At 46.0% G+C, this 24,986-nt stretch overlaps 1 protein-coding gene across 1 annotated transcript in view; it reads right to left on the bottom strand.

Annotated features, from left to right (window-relative positions):
- Positions 1-288: 288 nt before the first annotated feature.
- Positions 289-24,986, bottom strand: part of tubgcp3 (tubulin, gamma complex associated protein 3) — a 29,276-nt gene continuing 4,578 nt past the window's right edge. The window contains exons 6-22 of the mRNA XM_042079690.1: positions 24,535-24,704; positions 21,680-21,792; positions 17,674-17,799; positions 17,100-17,168; positions 16,664-16,796; positions 15,804-15,970; positions 13,374-13,484; positions 12,181-12,292; positions 7,663-7,852; positions 7,208-7,343; positions 7,023-7,091; positions 6,769-6,904; positions 5,889-5,977; positions 4,910-5,041; positions 3,794-3,934; positions 2,067-2,183; positions 289-1,576 (exon numbers count right to left, since the gene is read on the bottom strand). Coding sequence (XP_041935624.1) covers positions 1,415-1,576; positions 2,067-2,183; positions 3,794-3,934; positions 4,910-5,041; positions 5,889-5,977; positions 6,769-6,904; positions 7,023-7,091; positions 7,208-7,343; positions 7,663-7,852; positions 12,181-12,292; positions 13,374-13,484; positions 15,804-15,970; positions 16,664-16,796; positions 17,100-17,168; positions 17,674-17,799; positions 21,680-21,792; positions 24,535-24,704 — 2,173 coding nt within the window. The 3' untranslated portion in view covers positions 289-1,414. The remainder of the gene's footprint in view (positions 1,577-2,066; positions 2,184-3,793; positions 3,935-4,909; positions 5,042-5,888; positions 5,978-6,768; positions 6,905-7,022; positions 7,092-7,207; positions 7,344-7,662; positions 7,853-12,180; positions 12,293-13,373; positions 13,485-15,803; positions 15,971-16,663; positions 16,797-17,099; positions 17,169-17,673; positions 17,800-21,679; positions 21,793-24,534; positions 24,705-24,986) is intronic.

Genomic DNA, 24,986 nt, shown 5'->3' with positions numbered 1-24,986 from the left:
ATTTTTCCACGGAAACAACTATTAACAGACAAGTCAATGATATTGAAATCTGTGAATACATATAATATATATGAAAAATTTGCAATGACACCTCCTAGGCTCCATGCAGCAGGGCTGTCAAGGCCAGCTGAAAAGATTCTGCTTCACAATGGCAATGTGCCATTACAAGTACAAATGACCCACCATCTTTGTTAGTCCACTCCATTGTGACATTGAATAAGATGCTCCACTTTCTGCTAAAGCTAATGGGATATTCAAGTAGTGCAACATGTCCAATGTAGACACAGGTTGTTAAAAAAAGTTTATTTATTAAAGAGAAAAATGACAATGTGTTTGCTTACATCATATACTTAACTATAAATCTGTGCTATACAGTGAAGAAGGGTTGAGAGAAAGATGATCTCTCCTCCTTCCCCACCCCGCGATAACTTAATAACAATGGGACGATGACGTTGATGGAAACTGGGTGGAAGGTGGATTCACACGTCAACAGAACTCAGAAAACGGCATAGCCCACAGGTGGCGCTGTCTCCCCACTAGCACCACCTCAATAAGGACACAGCGCAGGGCCCATACGTTTCCCCTCACACTAGGCAACTTTACATGTTTACTTTTCTTTTAAAAAAGGCGGCAAGTGCAAAGAATCGGACAAATTCACCTTACGCAGCTAAGAAATGGAGGGGCTGGTCAATGCTTGCTGTTTATACAGGCAGAACAAAGGTCACAGACTGCAACAGGGAGATGGAAAAGTCACAAGTAGACATTCAAAATGGAAATTATTTAAATAGACAAAAGACTGTAGCATTAAGGCTGAAGACCTCTCTGAAAGATTATAGCTTTTTTACATTGGCATTTTATGCCATCAGAATCTAACATACAGGCCAAAACAAAACAAACCAAAAACAATGAATATCATACATTTATAATGTAAACTGAATAGACAAAAACACACGTACAAAAAGAAAATCATTAAATAATCATGTAAACACACATTAACACAACATGGAAAAGTTTAAACACTTTGATACACTGATGACAGAGCACTGATTGCAGACCTGTGACCTTGTCCTACTAGTTACACACTTCTAAAAACAAATTCTTCCTTTGGAATATCGTGTTCATATTCTGAGAGTGAGCATGTGTGTGTGTGTGTGTGCGTGTGCACTTTTATTTATTTGGCAATGGCATGGGGGAAAGGCTGTGGATAATTCAACATATTTTTCTTTCTATCTATCTTTTCTCTCTGTCCTTTCTTTCTCACACTTTCTTGTCTTCTTTCTTTCTTTTTTCCCTTCTTTATTTCCTTCTTTTTCTTTCTTTCTACCCCTCGGTCAGTGAAGGCTGGAGTTCCATGATGTGGGTGTGGCCTGTAAGCTGTAGCGGGGGCCAGTGGGCCACGCCCACTCTCCCTGGCTCACATATTGGAGCTGCGTCGCCCCCTGGAGGCTCCCAGAGAGACGCGCAGACGGGGATCCCGGGCTTTGTAGTGCTCGTTGAAGTCCAGACGGAAACTCAGAAACTGCAGGCTTTCGTCTGTGCTGGTCATGAGTAGCACCAGGAACTGCTGGACAATCCCCTTCACGTGGAGAGACAACCAGAGTCAAACGCAGACCAGAATAACAGTGCAGAGTTTTTCATGTGATGTAGTGGTGCACTTTGACGAGTGAATTTACAATTTACAATACACAATTATTATAATACTATAAGCTGGAAAAAGCTAGGGAGCATGGCCTTGTGTTCCCATTCTGGCAGGTACAGTTAGAACATCTGTATGCATGTATGTATCAATGTATGTATGTATGTATGTATGTATGTATGTGTCTGCACTTTAGCCTACATGAAGTTCTACTGAACAGCCAGAAGTTTCTTTTATGCTTGCTGAAGCTGTACTATGTGACTAACGGTGCAAGTTTTACATTTCATATTACTTGGCTGAGGGAATATCCCTGATAAGTCATTGAAATCAGATGTTTGATGGCAAACTGAATCAATATAAAGTGTGAGATATCTTTCAAGAGATTAGAGCATTCCTATGAAAACACTGTGTTGACAAAGTGCACACTTACTTGGTACGAGTATGACAGTATCCGGAGCTCAGAGCGCATTTTGGCATGAAAGTCTTGGAACTCCTGAATCCGCTTAGTCTCAGCAGCCTCATCCTCTGTGGTCACACCCCATTCACCCTACACACACACACACACACACACACACACAGACTTAATATTAACTATAAACATCATAACGGCAGAACGGCTATCAACATCACCTACTTGATGGCTGCATATCTAATATTCTCTTTTAACGCACAGTATAACACACATGGGCAGCATATGGCCAGCAAACTACTAAAACACTAAGTGAAGTTGGTAAGTTGTGCTGTCTACAGTTAAAATCGTGCTAAATAAACATTACTCTTCTTCACTGTCCTCAAATGTCAGGTGAAGTTTCACGATTGTTTTGCAATGCAAGCGCTGCACTATCAGTGACATTTCAATGGATATGGCAAATAAGTTAAAAGATGATGGTTCAAGTAAGTAAAAAGTAATATGTTTAATTAGCAAAGAACGTATCGCTGTCTTCAAAGAATACAACTTAGCAGACATTTCAATATGAAGCATGCTAAGGTATGCCACAAATTTGCCTTTGTGCACGGCATAATTTATCAAAGACATTATGGCCCTCTAGAGAAATGTATTGCCCAGCCCTGCTGTAGAACATATGTACCGCCCGCCCTTCACACAAGAGCACCTTCTATGGGCACCATCATTAGAACGCAGCCCACTGCTGTGGGAGAGGATGAATCAGGAGTGCGGAACTGACTGCCCTGTGTCTCAGTCAGCGCAGGCCTGGTTTATGGGCAGCTTCTCTGTTCCCAACGCTCCCGCTGTCGCCGTGGAACCAGGCTGACCGATGAGGGAGCAGGTCGAGGTGACGAGACGAGACGGACGACGTTGACGAACAGAACCTTTCAGCAGCGCTGGCCTCGGCCATTACCGCGCGGCTATAAACAACAACACAGATGGCAGCCACCCGACCGCAGTTTGTTTTCGGTACACGCTCAACGTCTGACGAAGCTTTTATGGGACTAAAAAATCAATCGCCGGAGAAAGCCGACACCAGGTATATACCGAGGGTCTAATTTGGCTGCCCGTTGTTTTAATGTAGTGTGTGTGTGTGTAAAACGGGATCCTGATCCATGTCATTTTCAGGCGGTTGATGCAAGATGTCAGATAGTACACGTACAAGGACACATCAATGGGCTATAACAGCGGACAATGATCTGCGATCGTTGCTAATGTAAGCTTGGGACTGTTTGGTATGCACGATCAAATTTCTTGTCCTTTCTCTAGTCACAACCACATACACCCATTTAGGCCAGGCAAAAACATCAACACTAAAGAAAGATATCTAAAAAAGATAAGTGGATATCTATATCCAAAATTGTACTTCACAGAAATCAATTGACAAATCGCGCAAAAATAGTATAAAGATATTTTGAACAGGAACAGGGTCGGAATACTCTTCTGGGATTCAAAAGAGTGGGCACAGCGGAGCCGTGGTGATGTCAGAGCCTGACAGGTGGTCGGCCCGGGTCCGAACCCGCCGTTGTGAGATGCTTTGGATAAAAGTGTCAAAGTGAAGTGTTAAGGACTGATTCTGGATCAGTTAAGAGCAGGGATGTTCTCAGACCTCAGACACAAAATAATGATTTCCTGTTGAGTGGCTAATGTATTTTACCATCCATTGGTAGTGGCTGGTAGTTAATTCCAGCCCTGGTTAAGAGGTAACCCACCTCCTGCTGTCGCTGCCTCTTGCGCTCCTCAAACTGCAGCCGAAGCTGCAGCTCCTCCAGGGCCGAGCGGTACAGAGAGTCCTGAGTGCTCTGGAACTCGATGATCTGGTCAAAGATGGCTCGCAGCTGGTTCAACAGGGACTGCACAGAGAGAGACAAATGAATTGTTACAGTGCTGCACTGTAATTAAAGTATATATATATATATTATGCTGCACTGTAATTAATGTGTGTGTGTGTGTGTGAATGTGTGTGTGTGTGTGAGAATGTGTGTGTCTGCAACTAAAGATTATTTCCAAAGTCGATTGATCTGTCGATTATTTTATTTTAGTCGAAGTTGTTTGATCGATGAAATTACAGAAAAAAATGTTGATTATATCTTCAAATGCTTTGTTTTTTACACGCACTAAAGATATATAGTTTGCTTTAAAAAAGTAGTAAGCAAAGATAAGAATATATAAGTTTAAGAAGCTGCAATCAGAGAATTTTGAGGTATCAACAAACAAACAATATCAGTTCAAGTTTTGTATAGATTTCAAAAACGAACAGCAAAACCTCTACACTGGTAGAGATTTGAACAAACAAACATCAGTTCAAGCGTTCAAGTGTTCCTCTTCCCGAACTTTCATATTCGGGCACGACGCTGGAAATGATAGATAGATAAATAGATAGATAGATAGATAGATAGATAGATACTTTATTGATTCCCAAGGGGAAATTCAAGAAATATGTCAGCTACGACAAAATTGTGGCCAAATCGTGCTGAAATCCTGTATTCTGCACAGACCATAAAAGACAATGTGTGATGACCGTGTACCAGTTGATTGTATGGAGCGTACCCTGTTGTTGGTGTCTAAAAGACAGCGTGCGATAACCGTGTATATGTACCAGTTGATTGTATGGAGTGTACCCTGTTGTTGGTGTCTAAAAGACAGCGTGCGATAACCGTGTATATGTACCAGCTGATTGTATGGAGCGTACCCTGTTGTTGGTGTCTAAAAGACAGCGTGTGATGACCGTGTACCAGCTGATTGTATGGAGCGTACCCTGTTGTTGGTGTCTAAAAGACAGCGTGTGATGACCGTGTATATGTACCAGCTGATTGTATGGAGCGTACCCTGTTGTTGGTGTCTAAAAGACAGCGTGCGATGACCGTGTCCAGAAAGACGTCGTGAGCAGCGATGATGTGGTCCAGATCCTGAGCCTGCTGCACCTTATTCCACAACTCATCCCAGGAGCACTCCAGCACCTGGGGACACACACAAACACACACATCTCTATGGTGGACACACACCAACACACACATCTCTATGGTGGACACACACCAACACACACATCTCTATGGTGGAGACACACTAACACAAAAACACACACACACACATCTCTATGGTGGACATACACCAACACACACACACATATCTCTTTAGTGGACACACACACACACACACACACACACACAAACACACACACCTCTATGGAAGGAAAACAGTAAAATTCAGATGGATGGGCAGCTGGACAGCATAATTAGATCAACGTAGTCCATGTGGGGCATGAAATAAAATGTGTGTGTGCATGTCTGTGTGTGTGTGTGCGTGCATGAGTGAGTGAGCGCTTATGTGTATGTGAGTGAATTCTTACATGTATGAATGCTTGTGTATGACTGAGTGAGTGGATTCTTGTGTGTGTTTGTGTTAGAGTGAGTGTATGCTTGATTGTGTGTGTTTGTGCTAGAGTGAGTGTATGCTTGATTGTGTGTGTTTGTGCTAGAGTGAGTATGCTTGATTGTGTGTGTTTGTGCTAGAGTGAGTGTATGCCTGATTGTGCTTTTGTGTGAGTGAGTGAGTTACTTAGATTGTCAGACACACAGACTACATTGAGCCTACAGTGTTGGTGCTTTAATCCGTATTTGTCAATCAAAAAAACTGTGCGTGTGTTTATGTGTACCGACCTCAAACGTGATGTAGTACTGTGTGTGGGTTGACTGTGTTTATGTGTATGTTTGTGTGAGGTGGACCAAACTGACCTCAAATGTGATGTAGTACTGTGTGTGTTGGCTGTGTTTATGTGTATGTTTGTGTGAGGTGGACCAAACTCACCTCAAACGTGATGTAGTACTGCATCTGGTGGATGAAATGGACCATCTCAGAGGCCAGGATGTGACACTGATGCAGCTCCCCCGACAACTCTGGGGACACAACGCAACATCAGCCAACAGACCGACACAAAGTCTATTCATATGTTAGGACAGGACAAGCCACTCCTAAGTCACAGCAGTACACACATCATGATTCACATCTCACACACACACATTATCCATCCACACATATCTAAATGGAAAAGAAACTGGACTCTATACACCCTCTACTGGAAGTCAGACTCAACTGCAATGAGGGCTCACTCAATACAGAGACAGAGAAGTAGATAGATAGATACTTTATTGATCCCCAGGGGAAATTCAAGGTCTCAGCAGCATACATACAAGACAAACACATTCTTTAAGTGTGCTCATATATATGGACAAGGAATAGGAATGAAAGATTAATGGATCTTTAACTGAAATCGCAATCTGAATGCAATTAGCAAATCGCAAAAGGCAGCAATTAATTGTGCTGCTGACCACTCTCATTATCTGGAAGTATTTTGCTACTTCCTAAAGGCAACACAATGAACATGTACCAGAGTACAGAATATGGACCCTTTCAAGAGAGTTCCATTATCAGCATCATAGTTGGCCCCACAAGACTTCCGTTGGGGCCCAAATAGAACGTTCAAGCATTGTTTTTGTTTTTATTGCTGAAAGGGTCTATAGAATATAGAATAGCAAAGAGGATTCTCACCAGGCATGCTCTTTAGAATATAGAACAGCAAAGAGGATTCTCATCAGGCATGCTCTTTAGAATATAGAATATAGAACAGCAAAGAGGATTCTCATCAGGCATGCTCTTTAGAATATAGAATAGCAAAGAGGATTCTCACCAGGCATGCTCTTCAGCAGTTTAGCGTTGCACATCTGGCCTTTCCAGATGTCCGTGAGGATGTACTCCATGCGCTTTGCCCTCCACAGGAAGTTAAACACCCGCAGATAGTGGCTCATACACTCCCGTGTGAACACCTGTCACACACACACACACACAACACACACACACAATTAAAGCAGTCGCACCAACTGGCTGGTTGTGAAACAACAGAAAGAGCACATCAGAATGAGGCACCGAAAGACAGAAACATACTGTGGCGATGGGCCCCTCTACATGGTAGTCCAGACTGAACACATCCCAGCCAGTGTCTCCTGGGGACACCTGCAACAAATACCACACATTACGCTACAGCCCCACACGCACAGACAGACAGCATTGTGGGATTGAGGAGGTCTGGAGTCACAAACAGGATGTAGATGCAGCCTCTAGATCGGTACCTCTAGCAGCCGAACGTCCAGCCTCTTAAGGATCTCGGGGCTGTCGAACTGGGCGTTGGTCGCTCGGACGGCAGTCTCCAAGATGCCCGTCAGGTTGTGCTGGTACAGCGTGGTGGCCGGACGCGCCAGTTCTGGCCTAGTGGGCAACGGCACAGCGGGCACAGGGTCAGAGTGTGTGTGTGTGTGTGACTAATACAAAAGAGTATTCAATCTCTGTGCAACTGTGTTATAGAGTGTGTGTTTATAGAACAGACAACATAGGGGTGTGTGTGTGTGTGTGTATTGGTTCTTACTTGAGAAGGTCCATGAGGCGCCTGATGAAGTCTCCCTGGCCCAGTGTGTGTGTGTGTGTGTTCTTACTTGATGAGGTCCATGAGGCGCCTGATGAAGTCTCCCTGGCCCAGTGTGTGTGTGTGTGTGTGTGTGTGTGTGTGTGTGTGTGTGTGTGTTCTTACTTAAGGAGGTCCATGAGGTGTCTGATGAAGTCGCCCTGGCCCAGCAGCAGGTACCTCCTCATGGCCTGCAGATGCTCCAGCAGGAGGTAGTTCTTGTTGAGGACGCCCAGCAGATACTTGCTGGTCTCAAAGTAGGCCGCGTCGATCTTCTCCTGGAACACTCCCTCCAGGTCCGCGAAGAGCTCCGCAGCTTGGGGACAAGCACACACACCGAGAGAACACACGCGTCACCGACCTGACCAACACACACGTCACCGACCTGACCAACACACACGTCACCGACCTGACCAACACACACCGAGAGAACACACACGTCACCGACCTGACCAACACACACCTCAGAACACACACGTCACCGACCTGACCAACACACACCTCACCGACCTGACCAGCACACACCGAGAGAACACACACGTCACCGACCTGACCAACACACACCTCAGAACACACACGTCACCGACCTGACCAACACACACCTCACCGACCTGACCAGCACACACCGAGAGAACACACACGTCACCGACCTGACCAGCACACACCGAGAGAACACACACGTCACCGACCTGACCAGCACACACCGAGAGACTGCCCTCAGAACACACACCTCACCGACCTGACCAGCACACACCGAGAGAACACACACGTCACCGACCTGACCAACACACACCGAGAGAACACACACGTCACCGACCTGACCAACACACACCGAGAGAACACACACGTCACCGACCTGACCAGCACACACCGAGAGAACACACACGTCACCGACCTGACCAACACACACCGAGAGAACACACACGTCACCGACCTGACCAACACACACGTCACCGACCTGACCAACACACACCGAGAGACCGCCCTCAGAACACACACGTCACCGACCTGACCAGCACACACCTCACCGACCTGACCAACACACACCGAGAGACCGCCCTCAGAACACACACGTCACCGACCTGACCAGCACACACCTCACCGACCTGACCAACACACACCGAGAGACCGCCCTCAGAACACACACGTCACCGACCTGACCAGCACACACCTCACCGACCTGACCAACACACACCTCACCGACCTGACCAACACACACCGAGAGACTGCCCTCAGAACACACACGTCACCGACCTGACCAGCACACACCGAGAGACCGCCCTCAGAACACACACGTCACCGACCTGACCAACACACACCGAGAGACCGCCCTCAGAACACACACGTCACCGACCTGACCAACACACACCGAGAGACTGCCCTCAGAACACACACGTCACCGACCTGACCAACACACACCGAGAGACTGCCCTCAGAACACACACGTCACCGACCTGACCAACACACACCGAGAGACTGCCCTCAGAACACACACGTCACCGACCTGACCAGCACACACCGAGAGACCGCCCTCAGAACACACACCTCACCGACCTGACCAACACACACCGAGAGACTGCCCTCAGAACACACACCTCACCGACCTGACCAACACACACCGAGAGACCGCCCTCAGAACACACACGTCACCGACCTGACCAACACACACCGAGAGACTGCCCTCAGAACACACACGTCACCGACCTGACCAACACACACCGAGAGACTGCCCTCAGAACACACACGTCACCGACCTGACCAACACACACCGAGAGACTGCCCTCAGAACACACACGTCACCGACCTGACCAGCACACACCGAGAGACCGCCCTCAGAACACACACCTCACCGACCTGACCAACACACACCGAGAGACTGCCCTCAGAACACACACCTCACCGACCTGACCAACACACACCGAGAGACCGCCCTCAGAACACACACGTCACCGACCTGACCAACACACACCGAGAGACCGCCCTCAGAACACACACGTCACCGACCACACACACCTCACCGACCTGACCAACACACACCTCACCGACCTGACCAACACACACCGAGAGACTGCCCTCAGAACACACACGTCACCGACCTGACCAACACACACCTCACCGACCTGACCAGCACACACCGAGAGACTGCCCTCAGAACACACACGTCACCGACCTGACCAGCACACACCGAGAGACTGCCCTCAGAACACACACGTCACCGACCTGACCAACACACACCGAGAGACTGCCCTCAGAACACACACGTCACCGACCTGACCAACACACACCGAGAGACCGCCCTCAGAACACACACGTCACCGACCACACACACCTCACCGACCTGACCAACACACACCTCACCGACCTGACCAACACACACCGAGAGACTGCCCTCAGAACACACACGTCACCGACCTGACCAACACACACCTCACCGACCTGACCAGCACACACCGAGAGACTGCCCTCAGAACACACACGTCACCGACCTGACCAGCACACACCGAGAGACTGCCCTCAGAACACACACGTCACCGACCTGACCAACACACACCGAGAGACTGCCCTCAGAACACACACGTCACCGACCTGACCAACACACACCGAGAGACCGCCCTCAGAACACACACGTCACCGACCTGACCAACACACACCTCACCAACACACACCTCACCAACACACACCTCACCGACCTGACCAACACACACCGAGAGACTGCCCTCAGAACACACACGTCACCGACCTGACCAACACACACCGAGAGACTGCCCTCAGAACACACGCGTCACCGACCTGACCAACACACACCGAGAGACCGCCCTCAGAACACACACCTCACCGACCTGACCAACACACACCGAGAGACTGCCCTCAGAACACACACCTCACCGACCTGACCAACACACACCGAGAGACTGCCCTCAGAACACACACGTCACCGACCTGACCAACACACACCGAGAGACTGCCCTCAGAACACACACGTCACCGACCTGACCAAGCACACACCGAGAGACTGCCCTCAGAACACACACGTCACCGACCTGACCAAGCACACACCGAGAGACTGCCCTCAGAACACACACGTCACCGACCTGACCAACACACACCTCACTGACCTGACCAACACACACCGAGAGACTGCCCTCAGAACACACACCTCACCGACCTGACCAACACACACCGAGAGACTGCCCTCAGAACACACACCTCACCGACCTGACCAACACACACCTCACCGACCTGACCAACACACACTTCACCGACCTGACCAACACACACTTCACCGACCTGACCAACACACACCTCACCAACCTGACCAACACACACGTCACCGACCTGACCAACACACACCTCATCAGTCTAACATAAACACACTTCTCCGACCTGACCAACACACACCTCACCGACCTGACCAACACACACTTCACCGACCTGACCAACACACACTTCACCGACCTGACCAACACACACTTCACCGACCTGACCAACACACACTTCACCGACCTGACCAACACACACTCCACCGACCTGACCAACACACACTTCACCGACCTGACCAACACACACCTCACCGACCTGACCAACACACACTTCACCGACCTGACCAACACACACTTCACCGACCTGACCAACACACACTTCACCGACCTGACCAACACACACTTCACCGACCTGACCAACACACACGTCACCGACCTGACCAACACACACTTCACCGACCTGACCAACACACACTTCACCAACCTGACCAAAATACACTTCATCAACCTGACCAACACACACCTCATCAGTCTAACATAAACACACTTCTCCGACCTGACCAACACACACTTCACCGACCTGACCAACACACACTTCACCGACCTGACCAACACACACTTCACCGACCTGACCAAAATACACTTCATCAACCTGACCAACACACACCTCATCAGCCTGACCAACACACACCTCATCAGTCTAACATAAACACAGTTACGCTGCAACCAAACAGCCAGTGGGAGCATGGAATATGAAGAAATCTATAAACCTTAATCACTATAAACCTTAATCACTATAAAATTAAAATCACTATAAAATTAAAATCACTATAAAACTAAAATCACTATAAAACTAAAATCACTATTTAAAACTAAAATCACTATAAAACTTTAGCATTATAAAACTAAAATCACTGCCAAAATTGCCAAATGTGATGTGCTTCTGAGCCATTCCTCAACTGCACTTAGAGGAAAGGAGGAGAGGAGAGAGGGGAGAGGAGGGGAGAGGAAAGTGTAGTGGCCCGTGAACAGTGCAGTGCTGTAGTGTGCGGCGGCAGCGTCAAACCCAAGGACGAGGCCAAGGGGACGCCGGCCAGCGAGAGTATTGATTAATGAAGGCTGAGTGGAGCGGAAGACACTCACACTTACACTCCACAAGGCCGCTGTCAATAGGCACGTTTAAAACTGGAGACTACAGGCCGAAAACAACAGATAACTATTGCGCCAGCCGTCCGCCAACAGATCAATCCTCCGCCCATTTGCTGTTCTAAGGTTCAATAAACAGCTCTTTCATCTCCCGAAACCCTGCTAGGGCAGGCATGTGCCTGGACGTCTCCGGAGGGGAGAGGAAGTGAAGCGGGCGGGGCGGGGCAGTTGTCTTTACCATCTTTTGGCGAGTCGGCGGCCTTGGAAGAGGCGTGCAGGATCTTGCCGGGCGGAGTCCGGTCGTGGCAAACCTGATGCAGGAAGTTGATGGATTTCCCAATAAGCAGGACCTGTGGTTGGGCGAAGGAGAAGGATGGGTCAGTGAAAACAGCTGTAGACAGGGAGGTCGAAGAACAGAGATGAAAGGATACATGAGTCACGCGAGGACCGGACGCGGGGCAGACACACGACTGGACAGTAACGGAGAGAGACGAACTAATTTCATTTCTCGTATGTATTCCCTTGGTCATTGTCTCCTGGGTATTCCATTACTGTTGCATGAGAGGGGAACGTCTGGTATTCTGATTTTTTTTGTCTCCCTCACCAGACATCAAGCCACTGAGAACTCAATTCCGCCAGAAGTCAAAGCTAATGTTCCTTTCAGAGTACAGGTTTGGCCTACTATAGAAGCAACGAGAAAAGCCAGCCATGGTTTCAGGCACAACACCTTCAAGTCAACAGATAAAACTATGATGTAGTCGAGGCTCACACTACGAGAGTTCCAACTCTAAGTCAAATGTAAAATTCTATGACAAAAAAATAAAAAAAAGATTGTCCATAAACTACTATATAATGAATGGCACATTGAAATTACTTAACAGACCAAAGATTTCAGAGCAGCCGCGTAGTGTTTTAGGATCATTGACTTTTTAGAGGAAATGAATAAATGGACATTGAAAAAACAGAGTAGGGTTAACCAAAACCACTCAAGCAAGCAGGGGAAGATCACGTGCATGTTAACATCTAGGGTAAAAAATACAACTTTATATATCTCTACAAAACACATCTGGTATGATAACCAAAGTTACAGCATTTTGAAGATAATGGCAGGTGGAGTGTCCGGCATGAAGGGTTTGTGCTCTTTAAAAGCATATTTATCTGAAAGTAATTGTCAAAGATATTACCAACTTTTTCTTATTCTATTGTTGTTTTGTATTATACATATTTCCCATTTTAATGGTTTTGACATGAAAATGAAGAAAAAAAATATATTAAGGGTTTTTAGGAAACATTTAAAATATTCTGTTCAGATTCAGATTCCATTTCACTGGTTTGACATGGCAGGAACATTAGAAAAACATTACTGTTTTTACAGTCCTGAATTTAGTCAAACAACAAAGTGGTTTGTAGGTGGTGTAAACAGTGTGGTACCTTTCTGGCCTGGTCCATGGTGATGAAGGAGGGGATCATCGACTTCCTCAGCGAGTATTTGTCGTGCCACAGCCGGTCCGTCTTTACTGTCGGGTCTGAGGCTACAAAGAACTGGACACACACAAACACACAACTCACTCATACATGGGCATTAACAATGACAAAGAACTGGACACACACAAACACACAGAACTCACTCATAATACATTAACAATGACAGAAGACATAATCAAATATAAAATGTTTTTCATAAATAAATAATAGAGGAAGAACTCCAGTGTTTCCCACAGAATTGAATTCCATTTGTGGTGGTTTGATTGCAGAATTATCTTGAGTATAGTTTTTAACAAATTAGCACAGCGTGGTTATGATGCTAACCAGATTTAAGCACAATTTATAAAATCTGGAAAATCATTGTGTGGTGGTCAATGTTGATATTGTGGTGGGCCGCCACAAATAAGTCAATGTATGGGAAACACTGAACACTATATAAATATACCGCTATAAATACACAAAGCAAAATCAAACAATAATAAAGTGACTTGGAAACCGTGCATCTGCTGGCCAGACATTTGGTGCAATCAAAGGAGCAAATGCAAATCTAATGTGTGTGTGGAAGGAAATGCAATGTGTGTGTGTGTGTGTGGCATGGATGCACATCCTTGAGAGCCATGGGAGTATAAGTTCAGGAACATCTTCAATAGCCATCAGAACAACAAAACCATTAAAACGCCACAGGACACAGTAACAGCCGGTCACATGAGGACTTAAAAGGGCCCCCCCCCCCCCCCCCCCCCCCCCCCCTCCCGGCCAGCCACACACACACACACACACACACGCACACACACACACACACACACACCTAAAAGCACTGCGATCCACTCCTCGTGACTGTGCCAATGCTGCACAGCCACTCAAAGTCATGATGGGCTTGTTAACGGCCACTGCAAGAACAACCTACAGAGGAGAAGTGCGTATGCCCCCAGCTCCCCCGCCCCGCCACCTCACACTGTGCCCGTCCGATTACCAGCCCTGCGCTTCAGCCTGACAGCACCCACAACTCTGCCCCGTGCCCTCGGTGTGGGTCAGCTGGGTGGCACAGACGATTCACTGTGCCCTATTTTGGGCACTGCAGAGCGGTGCAGCAGCGATTAACAGCAGAGGGCAAACGCAATAAAGGGACGAGAGAAAAGGAGACGATTGCTGGAGCCTGCAGTCGCATAAACCTGCGCTTTTCAAAATGCTTTATCTCCTGCCCGGACTTTATTACCCATTACCCTCTCTCTCACTGCTATCCTTGCTGTTTCTATTACATGGTTTCATTTCTTAGTTATGCACATTTTGCTGAGGCGTAATTATACGGCTGAGAGGGCAATAAAGTCTCCGAGTATATATATACACATACATACATACATACATATGGTTTGCTGCCATGTCTGTGTAACCTGCGTTATGTTTAGCCCTGCACTTGCCAGGACTCAAACCCACAACTTGCAGCACCTAGGATTGGGAGGGGAGCACGCTAGCAAGGGAGCTAAACCCTATGGGTGCTAACATCTCTTATTAGCACAGCTCTTAAGGAGCTAAACCCTATGGGTACTGGCATCTATCACTAGCACGAACCCTATGGGTGCTAGCATCTATCACTAGCACGTCTCTTAAGGAGCTAAACCCTATGGGTGCTGGCATCTATCACTAGCACGTCTCTTAAGGAGCTAAACCCTATGGGTACTGGCATCTCTTACTAGCACGTCTCTTAAGGAGCTAAACCCTAAGGGTACTCTTACTAGCATGTCGCAAAAGCTAAACCCTATGGGTACTGGCATCTCTTACTAGCACATCGCAAAAGCTAAACCCTATGGGTACTGGCATCTCTTACTAGCACGTCGCAAAAGCTAAACCCTATGGGGTACTGGCATCTATTACTATTACCGAACATACATACTGCACAGCTACGCACAAGCTGGCTATTGTTACATCTGGAGTTGTGCATGTGTGTGTCAGCACATGATTTTTCAGTCAGGTCCAAAGTGTGTTTGTGAGCAAGTCAACGCTTGTGTGTGTGTGTGTGTGTGTGTGTGTGAGTGTGTGAGCAGAACGAGTTTGTCTGTGTGTGTGTGTGTTCAGACAGGTAGTCCCCATGTCATGGTAGGTGTGTGTGTGTGTGTGAGCAGAACGTGTTTGTGTGTGCGTGTGCGTAGACAGGTAGTCCCCACCTCATGGTAAGTGTGTGTGTGTGTGAGCAGAACGTGTTTGTGTGTGTGTGTGTGTGTAGACAGGTAGTCCCCACCTCATGGTAAGTGTGTGTGTGTGTGAGCAGAACGTGTTTGTGTGTGTGTGTGTGTGTAGACAGGTAGTCCCCACCTCATGGTAAGTGTGTGTGTGTGTGAGCAGAACGTGTTTGTGTGTGCGTAGACAGGTAGTACCCACCTCATGGTAAGTGTCCTCCAGCTCGCCGTCGTAGATCCAGCGGTACAGGAAGTTGAGGATGGGATGGGACACCAGGCCCAGGATGTGCTGGACAAGAGCTCGCATGTTGGGGTCGCCCGTCTTCCCATACGCATGCACCGCCGACGCCAGCTCACCCCCTTTCCTGCCTGAAGACAAAGAGACACACACACACACACACACACACACACACACACACACAGATTTAAAACCACAAGTACTCAAAAAAAAAAGAAGAAATCTAGGACTTCCCCATTTTAGCCAATGAAGCAATACACAGAAGCATCATTGAGTATGTTTACATGGACAGCAATAATCTGACTATTGACCTTATTCTGAATAAGACAACATTAGTTAACAGAGCTATGCTGTATGCAGCCTAGTTTAGTTTGTTTACCAGACTATCAGAGACTGTTTATCATGGTTATGAGGAATCTTTGTAACTAGCGGCCGGCATTTCTTCTGTAATTGCGACTTGTGAAAATTCTACTAGCACACTACAATATGATTAGGTGCATACATGTCTACAACGAATTTCAGTAATGTGACTAAAATGGGAATACTCCACGTTTTAATTTGATTATTGATTACTGCAACTCCTTAGCCTGGGTTTTCCCATGCTGCCTTGCGCGTGATTTTATTCACGCTGCTAGGCAGCCCTGGATTCCACGGTGAATGAGATGAGGTCTGACGTTAGCCAGGTTAGCGACTCCTTAATCCGGTTAAGCTACTCAGAAAAAAATCTGTTTACATGGCAGCATCTTATTCAGAATGTTGTCTTCATTGGGTTAATATCGGAAAATTAATGTCCATGTGAAAGTACTCATTGACTCTGAACATACCTTGGCAGAAGTCCACCAGGGCGGCCAGGGTTTTGAGTCGGACCTTCGGGTCGTAGGTCCAGACGAGGAGCCGCCGCAGCGTGAGGGTGCTGTCCACTCCCAGGTTCACGCCCTGGTCATCCTCAACCTGCAGCTACAGGGCACAGACACACAGAGGTGGGCATCAGCAACGCAACACCACCACAGGTATCAGCAAAGCAATCCAAATGATCAACACCACCACGGGTATTAGCAAAGCAATCCAACTGATCAACACCACCACAGGTATTAGCAAAGCAATCCAACTGATCAACACCACCACGGGTATTAGCAAAGCAATCCAACTGATCAACACCACCACATGACAGATCAGAGAAAAACAAAATGAAAGAGAGAAAGAAAGTGAAACTAAAAACGCAAAAGGAGAAAGAGCTGCAATAATGAGAGACTACTGTACCTGTGAGTGCAGCACTGAAAGAAGCCTGTAGTACTCCTTGAGTTCCTGATGAAGGGAGGCACAGAAGCTCTGGAGAGAGACAAAACACACAGATTACACACACACAGTTTACACATACATACACACTCTTACAGTACACACAAACTCCTACACACACGCACAGACACAGAGACACACAGACACAGATGCACATACACCAAGACAAACACACAGTCTCACATACACACAGACAAACAAACACACACAGACACACACTCATACACATACACAGACACACACTCATACAAACACAGAGACACACACACTCGCACACACACACGCTCACCAGAGTGCAGGAGCTGGTGTAGGTGTAGGTGTGTGTGTTTATGTATGCGTGTGTAGGTTTGTGTGTGTGTGTGTTGCGGGGTGCTCACCTGTCCCACAAGGCCGAAGGCGCGGTCCAGAGCACGGGAGTCGGTGTAGGTGTAGGTGTGTGTGTGTGTTTGTGTGTGTATGTATGTATGTATGTATGCGTGTGTATGTTTGTGTAGGTTTGTGTGTGTGTGTGTGTGTGTGTGTGTTGCGGGGTGCTCACCTGTCCCACGAGGCCGAAGGCGCGGTCCAGAGCACGGGAGTCGGTGTACTTGCGCACCTTGTTGTGGAGCCAGCCAAGCTCCGCCAGGCGACTGCTAATGTCGCGGAGGGACTTGCACAGTGGCACCTGCAAACAAGCGCAGTAGTTATAGTGGATGGAATCCACTATCTTGAAATCTCGGCTTCTTCTTCTTATTATAACCTTTTCTTTTTACCTTTTCAAGAATCAATGCGACTCTAACCGCTTAACGTACAGACATGTTGAAATAACCGTTGTATAGGTCTGGAGTTGGACAAGAGATGTATTTTTTCAGATTTTCTTAAAAGTTTATACTTTTTGAGAAATAGGGGATTAAAAATGTCAAAAAGCTTTTTTTTCATAGCCCATTTAATTAATAAAAAAAAAAATTAATTAGCCCAAAAAATTAATTCAGTGGAAATGCATGGATTCCAGTTGCTGCTACTGGAAGAAACTGGAATCCATGCATTTCCACTGAATTATTTTTGGAATCTGATCCCTTATCATACCTGTTCATTCTTACTCGTTGCTCGACTTATCGTGACTAAATTCAAGATGGCTGCAAACGCTAAACTTCGTGAAGATACTGTCTGTATAAATCGTCTTGTAAGTAAACTACCAGTGCTTTTTCAAAGTTCTCAATGTCTCGTTTTAAATGTCAGGGCCCTCGGAAGTCTACCAATGAAGTGTGGAGATACATTGAGCCTCGTAAATGGGTGTAAAACAGTGATTTATTTGCATGCCGAAGCACCACTATTGAAAAAGCTGTTGGTAGCATCGGCTAACTAGCGCCAGATTTTGGAGTGCAGGGGACAAGCCGAGATGGGCTATGAGACATACGTTCACACTCGGTATCATGTTTCAATACACTTTAGGTCAATATCACACCGGAATTCTCCTTTAAGAAAATGTTTTTGATTACCTTTAAATACCAGGCTATTGTTTCACTGTGTGCACAGAGGAAGTCATATTTTAGGTGATAGCATGATTAGGTCATTAGCTTGCACATGATTGACCATGGGCAAGTCTTGTGTTACCTTGTCATAAACTGAAGAAGCAGGAGAAGATTTCTGCATAATTAAATAAAAGTCTGGGGTATTCTCACTGTATTCTGATGTATTCATATGTTACTTCTGTGTGTAGTGTACAACGGGGAGAGGTCCATAACTTTGTCTAATACCAAAGGCCTGACCAGATGTGGACACTAAGGGAAGCTTAGGCCTGTCTATTTACCATCAGGAAGGTCATACAGCCCTGGGTTTAGGAACATCAGTGATAACATGGGCCGAGGGAGATAGCGCGTTGTTCTGTTCGGGCTAGTATTTCCATCTGGTCAGAGCCAGTTTTGTACACTGGTTGGCACCTGCCACGTTGGCATGATTTACGTTTGTATGTTTTAGTATAACAGGCTTTGTCTTAGGTTTGGACTCTGAGACGGATCGTGGAAGCGACTCGAGGAGCATCTTCTGTCGAAAAGCTCAAGTAGCCCGCTTCTAATATAATTACATAATTATAATACACACACAGTCTTTGCGAATGGAGACACGTTTTCAAGCAACGACCTCATCAACATTTGCGAAATTACTGATAGACAATGACTGCAAAATTTTCCAAATGGTTACTGGCTACAGTCTGGTCCACTAGTGGATTTCAGTGTTTAACTTTTTAGAAACGCAGCCATGTTTATCTGCTTAAAGTCATTAGTTATAACTGACTGTGGGACAGACTGGTGTTATTGTAGATATGAAGCAACCTTAGGAAAACACGAGTTTGGCATTGATCATCAGACATGTGGTGAAGCTGAATTTAGTTAGCAAAGAATACACAAATAGCTTTCACATATGGACACACAGACATGCACACGTGTGTGCATGAAAAAGTCGATCTATGAGCGCCAGCTAATCTCGGTCCACCCCATGCCAGCCTGGCAAGGATCAACCAAGAATGCAGTGCCATCTGCAAAGCCCACAATCAGCAGCCGCTCATCAGGTTGTCGTGGGGAAGACAGTAGCCAGTATTGAGGGAGCATCCACGGCTAGATGTATCTCTCTGCCTTTGGATCGGTCCGACAAGTTAGCCCATTCAAATCATTCCTTCATTTTCTCATTTGTTTATTCATTAACCCCTTGCTCATCAACACATTATTATAGCTGGAAAGCTAACTGGTGCATCATTGCTACCTACTGTACATACACTGCAAAAAATCCTAGAATTCAAAATCAAAGTGAGATAAATAAGCTTAAAACAAGTGAATATGTACTTATTTTTCTAATATTTTCTAATATATATATATATATATATATATATATATATATATATTCCCTTGATTTAAGCTTATTTATCTCACTTAGATTTTGAATTCTAGGATTTTTTTGCAGTTTACAAAAACTATTCCCACTATCCACTACTGTCCACGGCCTCAGTGTTGGACACTTTACAGGACCCAGGATCTCTTTCCTCCACCCTAAGTGCTCTGAACGCTACACTGAACTGTCCATGGGGCCAGTTGTAGAGGCACTGAGTGGAAAGCGCTCCTCAGATGCCCGAGGGGGAAGAGCGGCGTTGCTGTGCGAGCGAAACTGACCACGCCACTGCGCTCGCATTCCCCGCCGACAGGCCAGAGCGGCCGCCGCTCCCCAGACGACCCCCCACTGACACTGTGCGCACCGAGAAGCGGAATTAGCGCCAGTCAATTGCCCCTGCTCTGAAGCCACGGCAAGAAAAGGACGAACAACAACAGCCATTTTGGTTCCCCCTCCTCTCGCGTAATGTACCCTAGATAGATCAACAGAGCCTGTGTAGCGCCAGCGCCATGGCAACCCATGCTAATCACTATTCACACCATCCCACAAACACCCACACTAGCATAGCATCAGCTGGCCGCTTTCGAGGTGAAGAACTAAGGGTGTAGTGGCGTGATTTTAAAATTAGAAGCATGACTAGGCTGACCCCAATAGGGGCTGGGTGCAGGCAGCTCTGGTGGTGTTGAACTGGCCAAGCATGTCCTTGAATGCCAGAGGCACTACTGCCAGCTTGAGTTCCTCTCTGTGTCGCCAGGTGACCAAGACAAGACACAAATGGATATCTGCCCTTTTCTTTCTTATCCTGGCCTCGCTGACCTACCATCGTCAAAACCCTTCATGGCATGCGGTGCGGTTAAGCACAGTAGGCTACAGTAAACAAGCTCATTTCATGTACGATAAACACTCTTTTTCATGGTGGAGTACTGATGTTCAGACTGTGAGGTGTGAGCTGATGAAAGAGCCAATGATTCATGATGAATGATGAATGATTCAGGTCGATGCGTTCAGGGAAAAGGGGCTGCATTAGGCCTGGGAGGAGGGAGACCTGCAGGCTGAGAGCATAGGAGGGTGACCACGGAAACGGTGGCGGGAAGCAAAGCTCTCTACGTGGACGCTGGCCAATGTGGGATATCGATCAGTTGCTCTTTTTTAGCACATCATCAACCTTGATGTCAGGCAAAGAAAAAAAGAAAAAATAAGGCATAAATAAAGAGATAAATAATAATCTGAGAACTTTGTCTGACAAGCGAAGAGTATTTATAGGTGAGACAACTAGTCATGGGCAGGAGCTGGGAAGCAGAGATATGAAAACATTAAAGTTTCCACTCTAGAGGCTGAGTGCTACTGCTAGCTGCTGTTAGGCCAGAGAGCTGCAGGTGCATTGGAGTCTGGTTTACTATTTATGCAGTGGGTTCTATTTATTTATTTATTTAGTTATTGGTTTGGTTGGTGGCTTTAACATTTGCACACATTTGCACAGTGAGTTGGATTTTCATCTTCAAAGACCAAAATACTTTCGCACAATAAACCTCTTACATCTATGGAGTGGTCTTATGTTGAGCTTAATGAATTAATACATCTGTCTTTGTCAGGTTTGGTTCTTACGTTGCACAAGGAGGTTACATGTCAAATATACAGTATATTTGTATAGTACACAAGAACAAAGCATAGGACAACAGCCACACCTTTGTGTCGATTTTATAGCAGTTCTCAGGAGCGCTCATCTTGATAAACTTGCCATCGATTCCCTGGAAGACGTACAAAATGTCACGGACGAGTGCGACTTCACCAATTTCAGCTGAGTAGAGAAAGGAGAAGAACAAGGGGAAAAAAAAGAAAAGAGCCCACTGAGTCAAGGTCAAACAGTACAGAACAGTCAAAGTACGTTAGCGTGCCATTACTCTCGGTCCACGGTAGCAGAGCATCGGCCTGCTGGAGATGCAGAAATGAGCTTCTGCTGAGTTAAGAGGTGTGGGGACATTTGCTGCCCTGCTGGGATAATTTGTCTCAAATTGCCAGCACTTACAATTAAATATTCAAGTGCAGGTGTCACTGTGCCCGCAAACTGCTTACTGGATGTAAAAACGCCTGCCAATTGTGAGCCCATGACAGCGAAAAAAAAAACAAATCAGATCCAGAACAGAGAATTATGCCCCAGCTAGCACATTCAAACCCAAAACAAACACAGGGTAGAGTTTTCTAGTGAAAAAGAAGCCTTGTTCTAACAGCTACTGGAAAACCATAATATTTATAGCAGGCATTAGCCATGAGCAAGCACACAGTACACTCTCTCTAATGGAGAAGCATCATGTCCATAAACAGGACAAGAGTGGACGGATTTTGTTAGCTTTGCATGGTATCAATAACGATAACCAGGCTTTTAGGAGGGCACCTGCTTTATTGGATGATCAATCCAGAGAGGGTCAGATTTATCAAAGGGAAGTGCCTCTGCAGTGCTGGCCGATGGAGATGTGAGGTCACTGCTTCAGGAGGTGGGTTTACATGGACAGGTTTTTTTTATCATTACGATTAAACTTTTCCAAATGAATTTGGTGTCATCTGTTTACATGGGGTACGTTCCATTCCAATCAGGTGCTTACAAGTGCTCCAGAAGCTTTGTCTTTGCTTGATAAGTTACAACAGGCAATCCGACTGACCGCATACATGGGTGTTCAATCAGAATAACAACGGAATACACCACCCCTTTCATTCAAATTCTAATCGGATCGACAGTTTTATTTCCATCAAGGTGTTTACATGTGTCACTTTTATTCCGATTGAGCCATTATTCCAATTTTAATCGGATTAAAACTGTCCATAATAACCCAACTGCTGAGCCAGACACCCACCTCTCTACAGGGCTGACTACACTAGAGGAGGAGGGTTGGGGCTTTATTATCTGAGCAATCTCAGACTGGGGGCAGCCGTGGCCTACTGGTTAGCGCTTCGGACTTGTAACCGGAGGCTTGCTGGTTCGAACCCCGACCAGTAGGAACGGCTGAAGTGCCCTTGAGCAAAGCACCTAACCCCTACACTGCTGTTGTAGCAGGCAGCTCACTGCGTAGGGATTAGTGTGTGCTTCACCTCACTGGGTGTTTACTGTGTGCTGAGTGTGTTTCACTAATTCACGGATTGGGATAAATGCAGAGACCAAATTTCCCCTTACGGGATCAAAAGAGTATATATACTATACACACATACATAATAATATATATATATATATATATATATATATATATATATATATATATATATATATATATATATATATATATGAATATGTACACAATATGTAGGGAACTAAATTCACATGATCCCATTTCCCTAAAAACATATGATCCCATTTCCCTAAAAACCTTTGAAACACTAGTGCCACTAACATTAATGCTAAGAATGTAATTATTGCCTACAATCACCACACAATTACAACTGATCATCTAGTCTAGCTATCAACATTAACAAGCACTTCCCAATTGCAGCTAGTACTACTACCCTTAGCAGGTTGGAAAATAAACAGCTGTATACAGCTTCCCTTCCAAGGTGCATTGACTCAGGGCTGTTTATTAGGGCAGAACATGCGGACTGTAGGCTACACAACAGCGGTCCCAAACACGGGCGTACATTTCCTCGCTTTATTTTACTGTGTATAAATCAGAAGAATTACACCTTACATCAGCTGGTCATTTAACCACAAAATTTGAACTGATGCTTGACTTTCAAAATATAATATTGCAAAATCAAATAGCAATGGCAATATTTGTCAGAAAAATAGCAACTAGATATTTTCCTCAAATTGTGCAGCCCTGGGTTATGATGTGTTCAAAACCTGTGTGTACATTTCCTTGCTTTATTTTACTTTGTATAAATTAGAAAAATGACTAGGTACAGCATCTATACCAAAGATCCGCTTTAACCCTCTCTGCCTATGCACTACTCCACTTGTACACTTTGCAACTTGTTGTTGTTGTCCTGTTGTCCTGAAAACACTTCTGAACACACTTCTGCTGCTCTTACATAACTTGCACCACTATGCCACTTGCATACTTAGGTCAAACAGAACTACCTCAGCCATTTATTGGCCTGACTTTTGCACTATTATATTGACTGTCTACTGTATGCACAATTGCAACTGAAATTTTGCTGCTCTTATTTTCTTCATTGTATGTGCCTTCTTATTTTTACTTTTTATATTGTTTACTTGAATGTTATGTTTGTCTGTGGACCTAATTGGTAAAATATGTCTTGTCTCCACCGTGGGATAGTAGGAAACGTAATTTCGATCTCTTTGTATGTCTTGACATGTGAAGAAATTGACAATAAAGCAGACTTTGACTTTGACACTGGCCGACACTGCCCACGAGGACCAAGTGGTTTGAATCTGCCCCGGGTCATTTCCTGACCCCACCCAGTCTCTTTCTCCCACTTGGTTCCTGTCACTCCGTTTACGGTCCTGTCAGATTAAAGGAATAAAATAAAATCCCCCCCCCCAAATATATATATAAAACCTGAAAAATTCCACCCAGCACCACTGGCCACTCACCGCTGCCGTCCCCATCTCTCCTGTGGCGTGGTGTGACCCTGCTGGGCGGGGCCAGGGGCCCGGCGAGGCCCCGTGAGGTAGGTGCTGCCGCGCCCGGGGGCGACGCCGAGATTGGGAGGGCCCAGGCCAACCGCGAGCCCCTTATATCACCGGCTACCTGGGGAGGGTGCCTACGAGGGAGAGAAAACGACATTAAAGCAATACAATGTAGCTGTTTTTACCTTAAAACTCATTCTGATGCTATGGAGAATGAAGGCCCTGACTTTGCCAAAGCGCGACCGGAACGCTTGATATTGCACTTTATAACACTGTTGATCGGGTAGGATCATGACCTTGTTAGCCAGTTACTGACTAACTGCGTACCGTTTTAGGGCTAAATGTTTGCCAAATGTTGTTAAAATATTGTGCCAAGGGGCATAGTAGATATCAATTCTTCCATGGTGTTCCTTTAA

The sequence above is a fragment of the Alosa sapidissima genome, chromosome 23 (genome assembly GCF_018492685.1).
Source record: "Alosa sapidissima isolate fAloSap1 chromosome 23, fAloSap1.pri, whole genome shotgun sequence".
NCBI classification, from domain to species: Eukaryota; Metazoa; Chordata; class Actinopteri; order Clupeiformes; family Clupeidae; genus Alosa; species Alosa sapidissima.
Note: the sequence above shows the minus strand (reverse complement) of the source record. Positions and strands in the feature narration are given on the sequence as shown.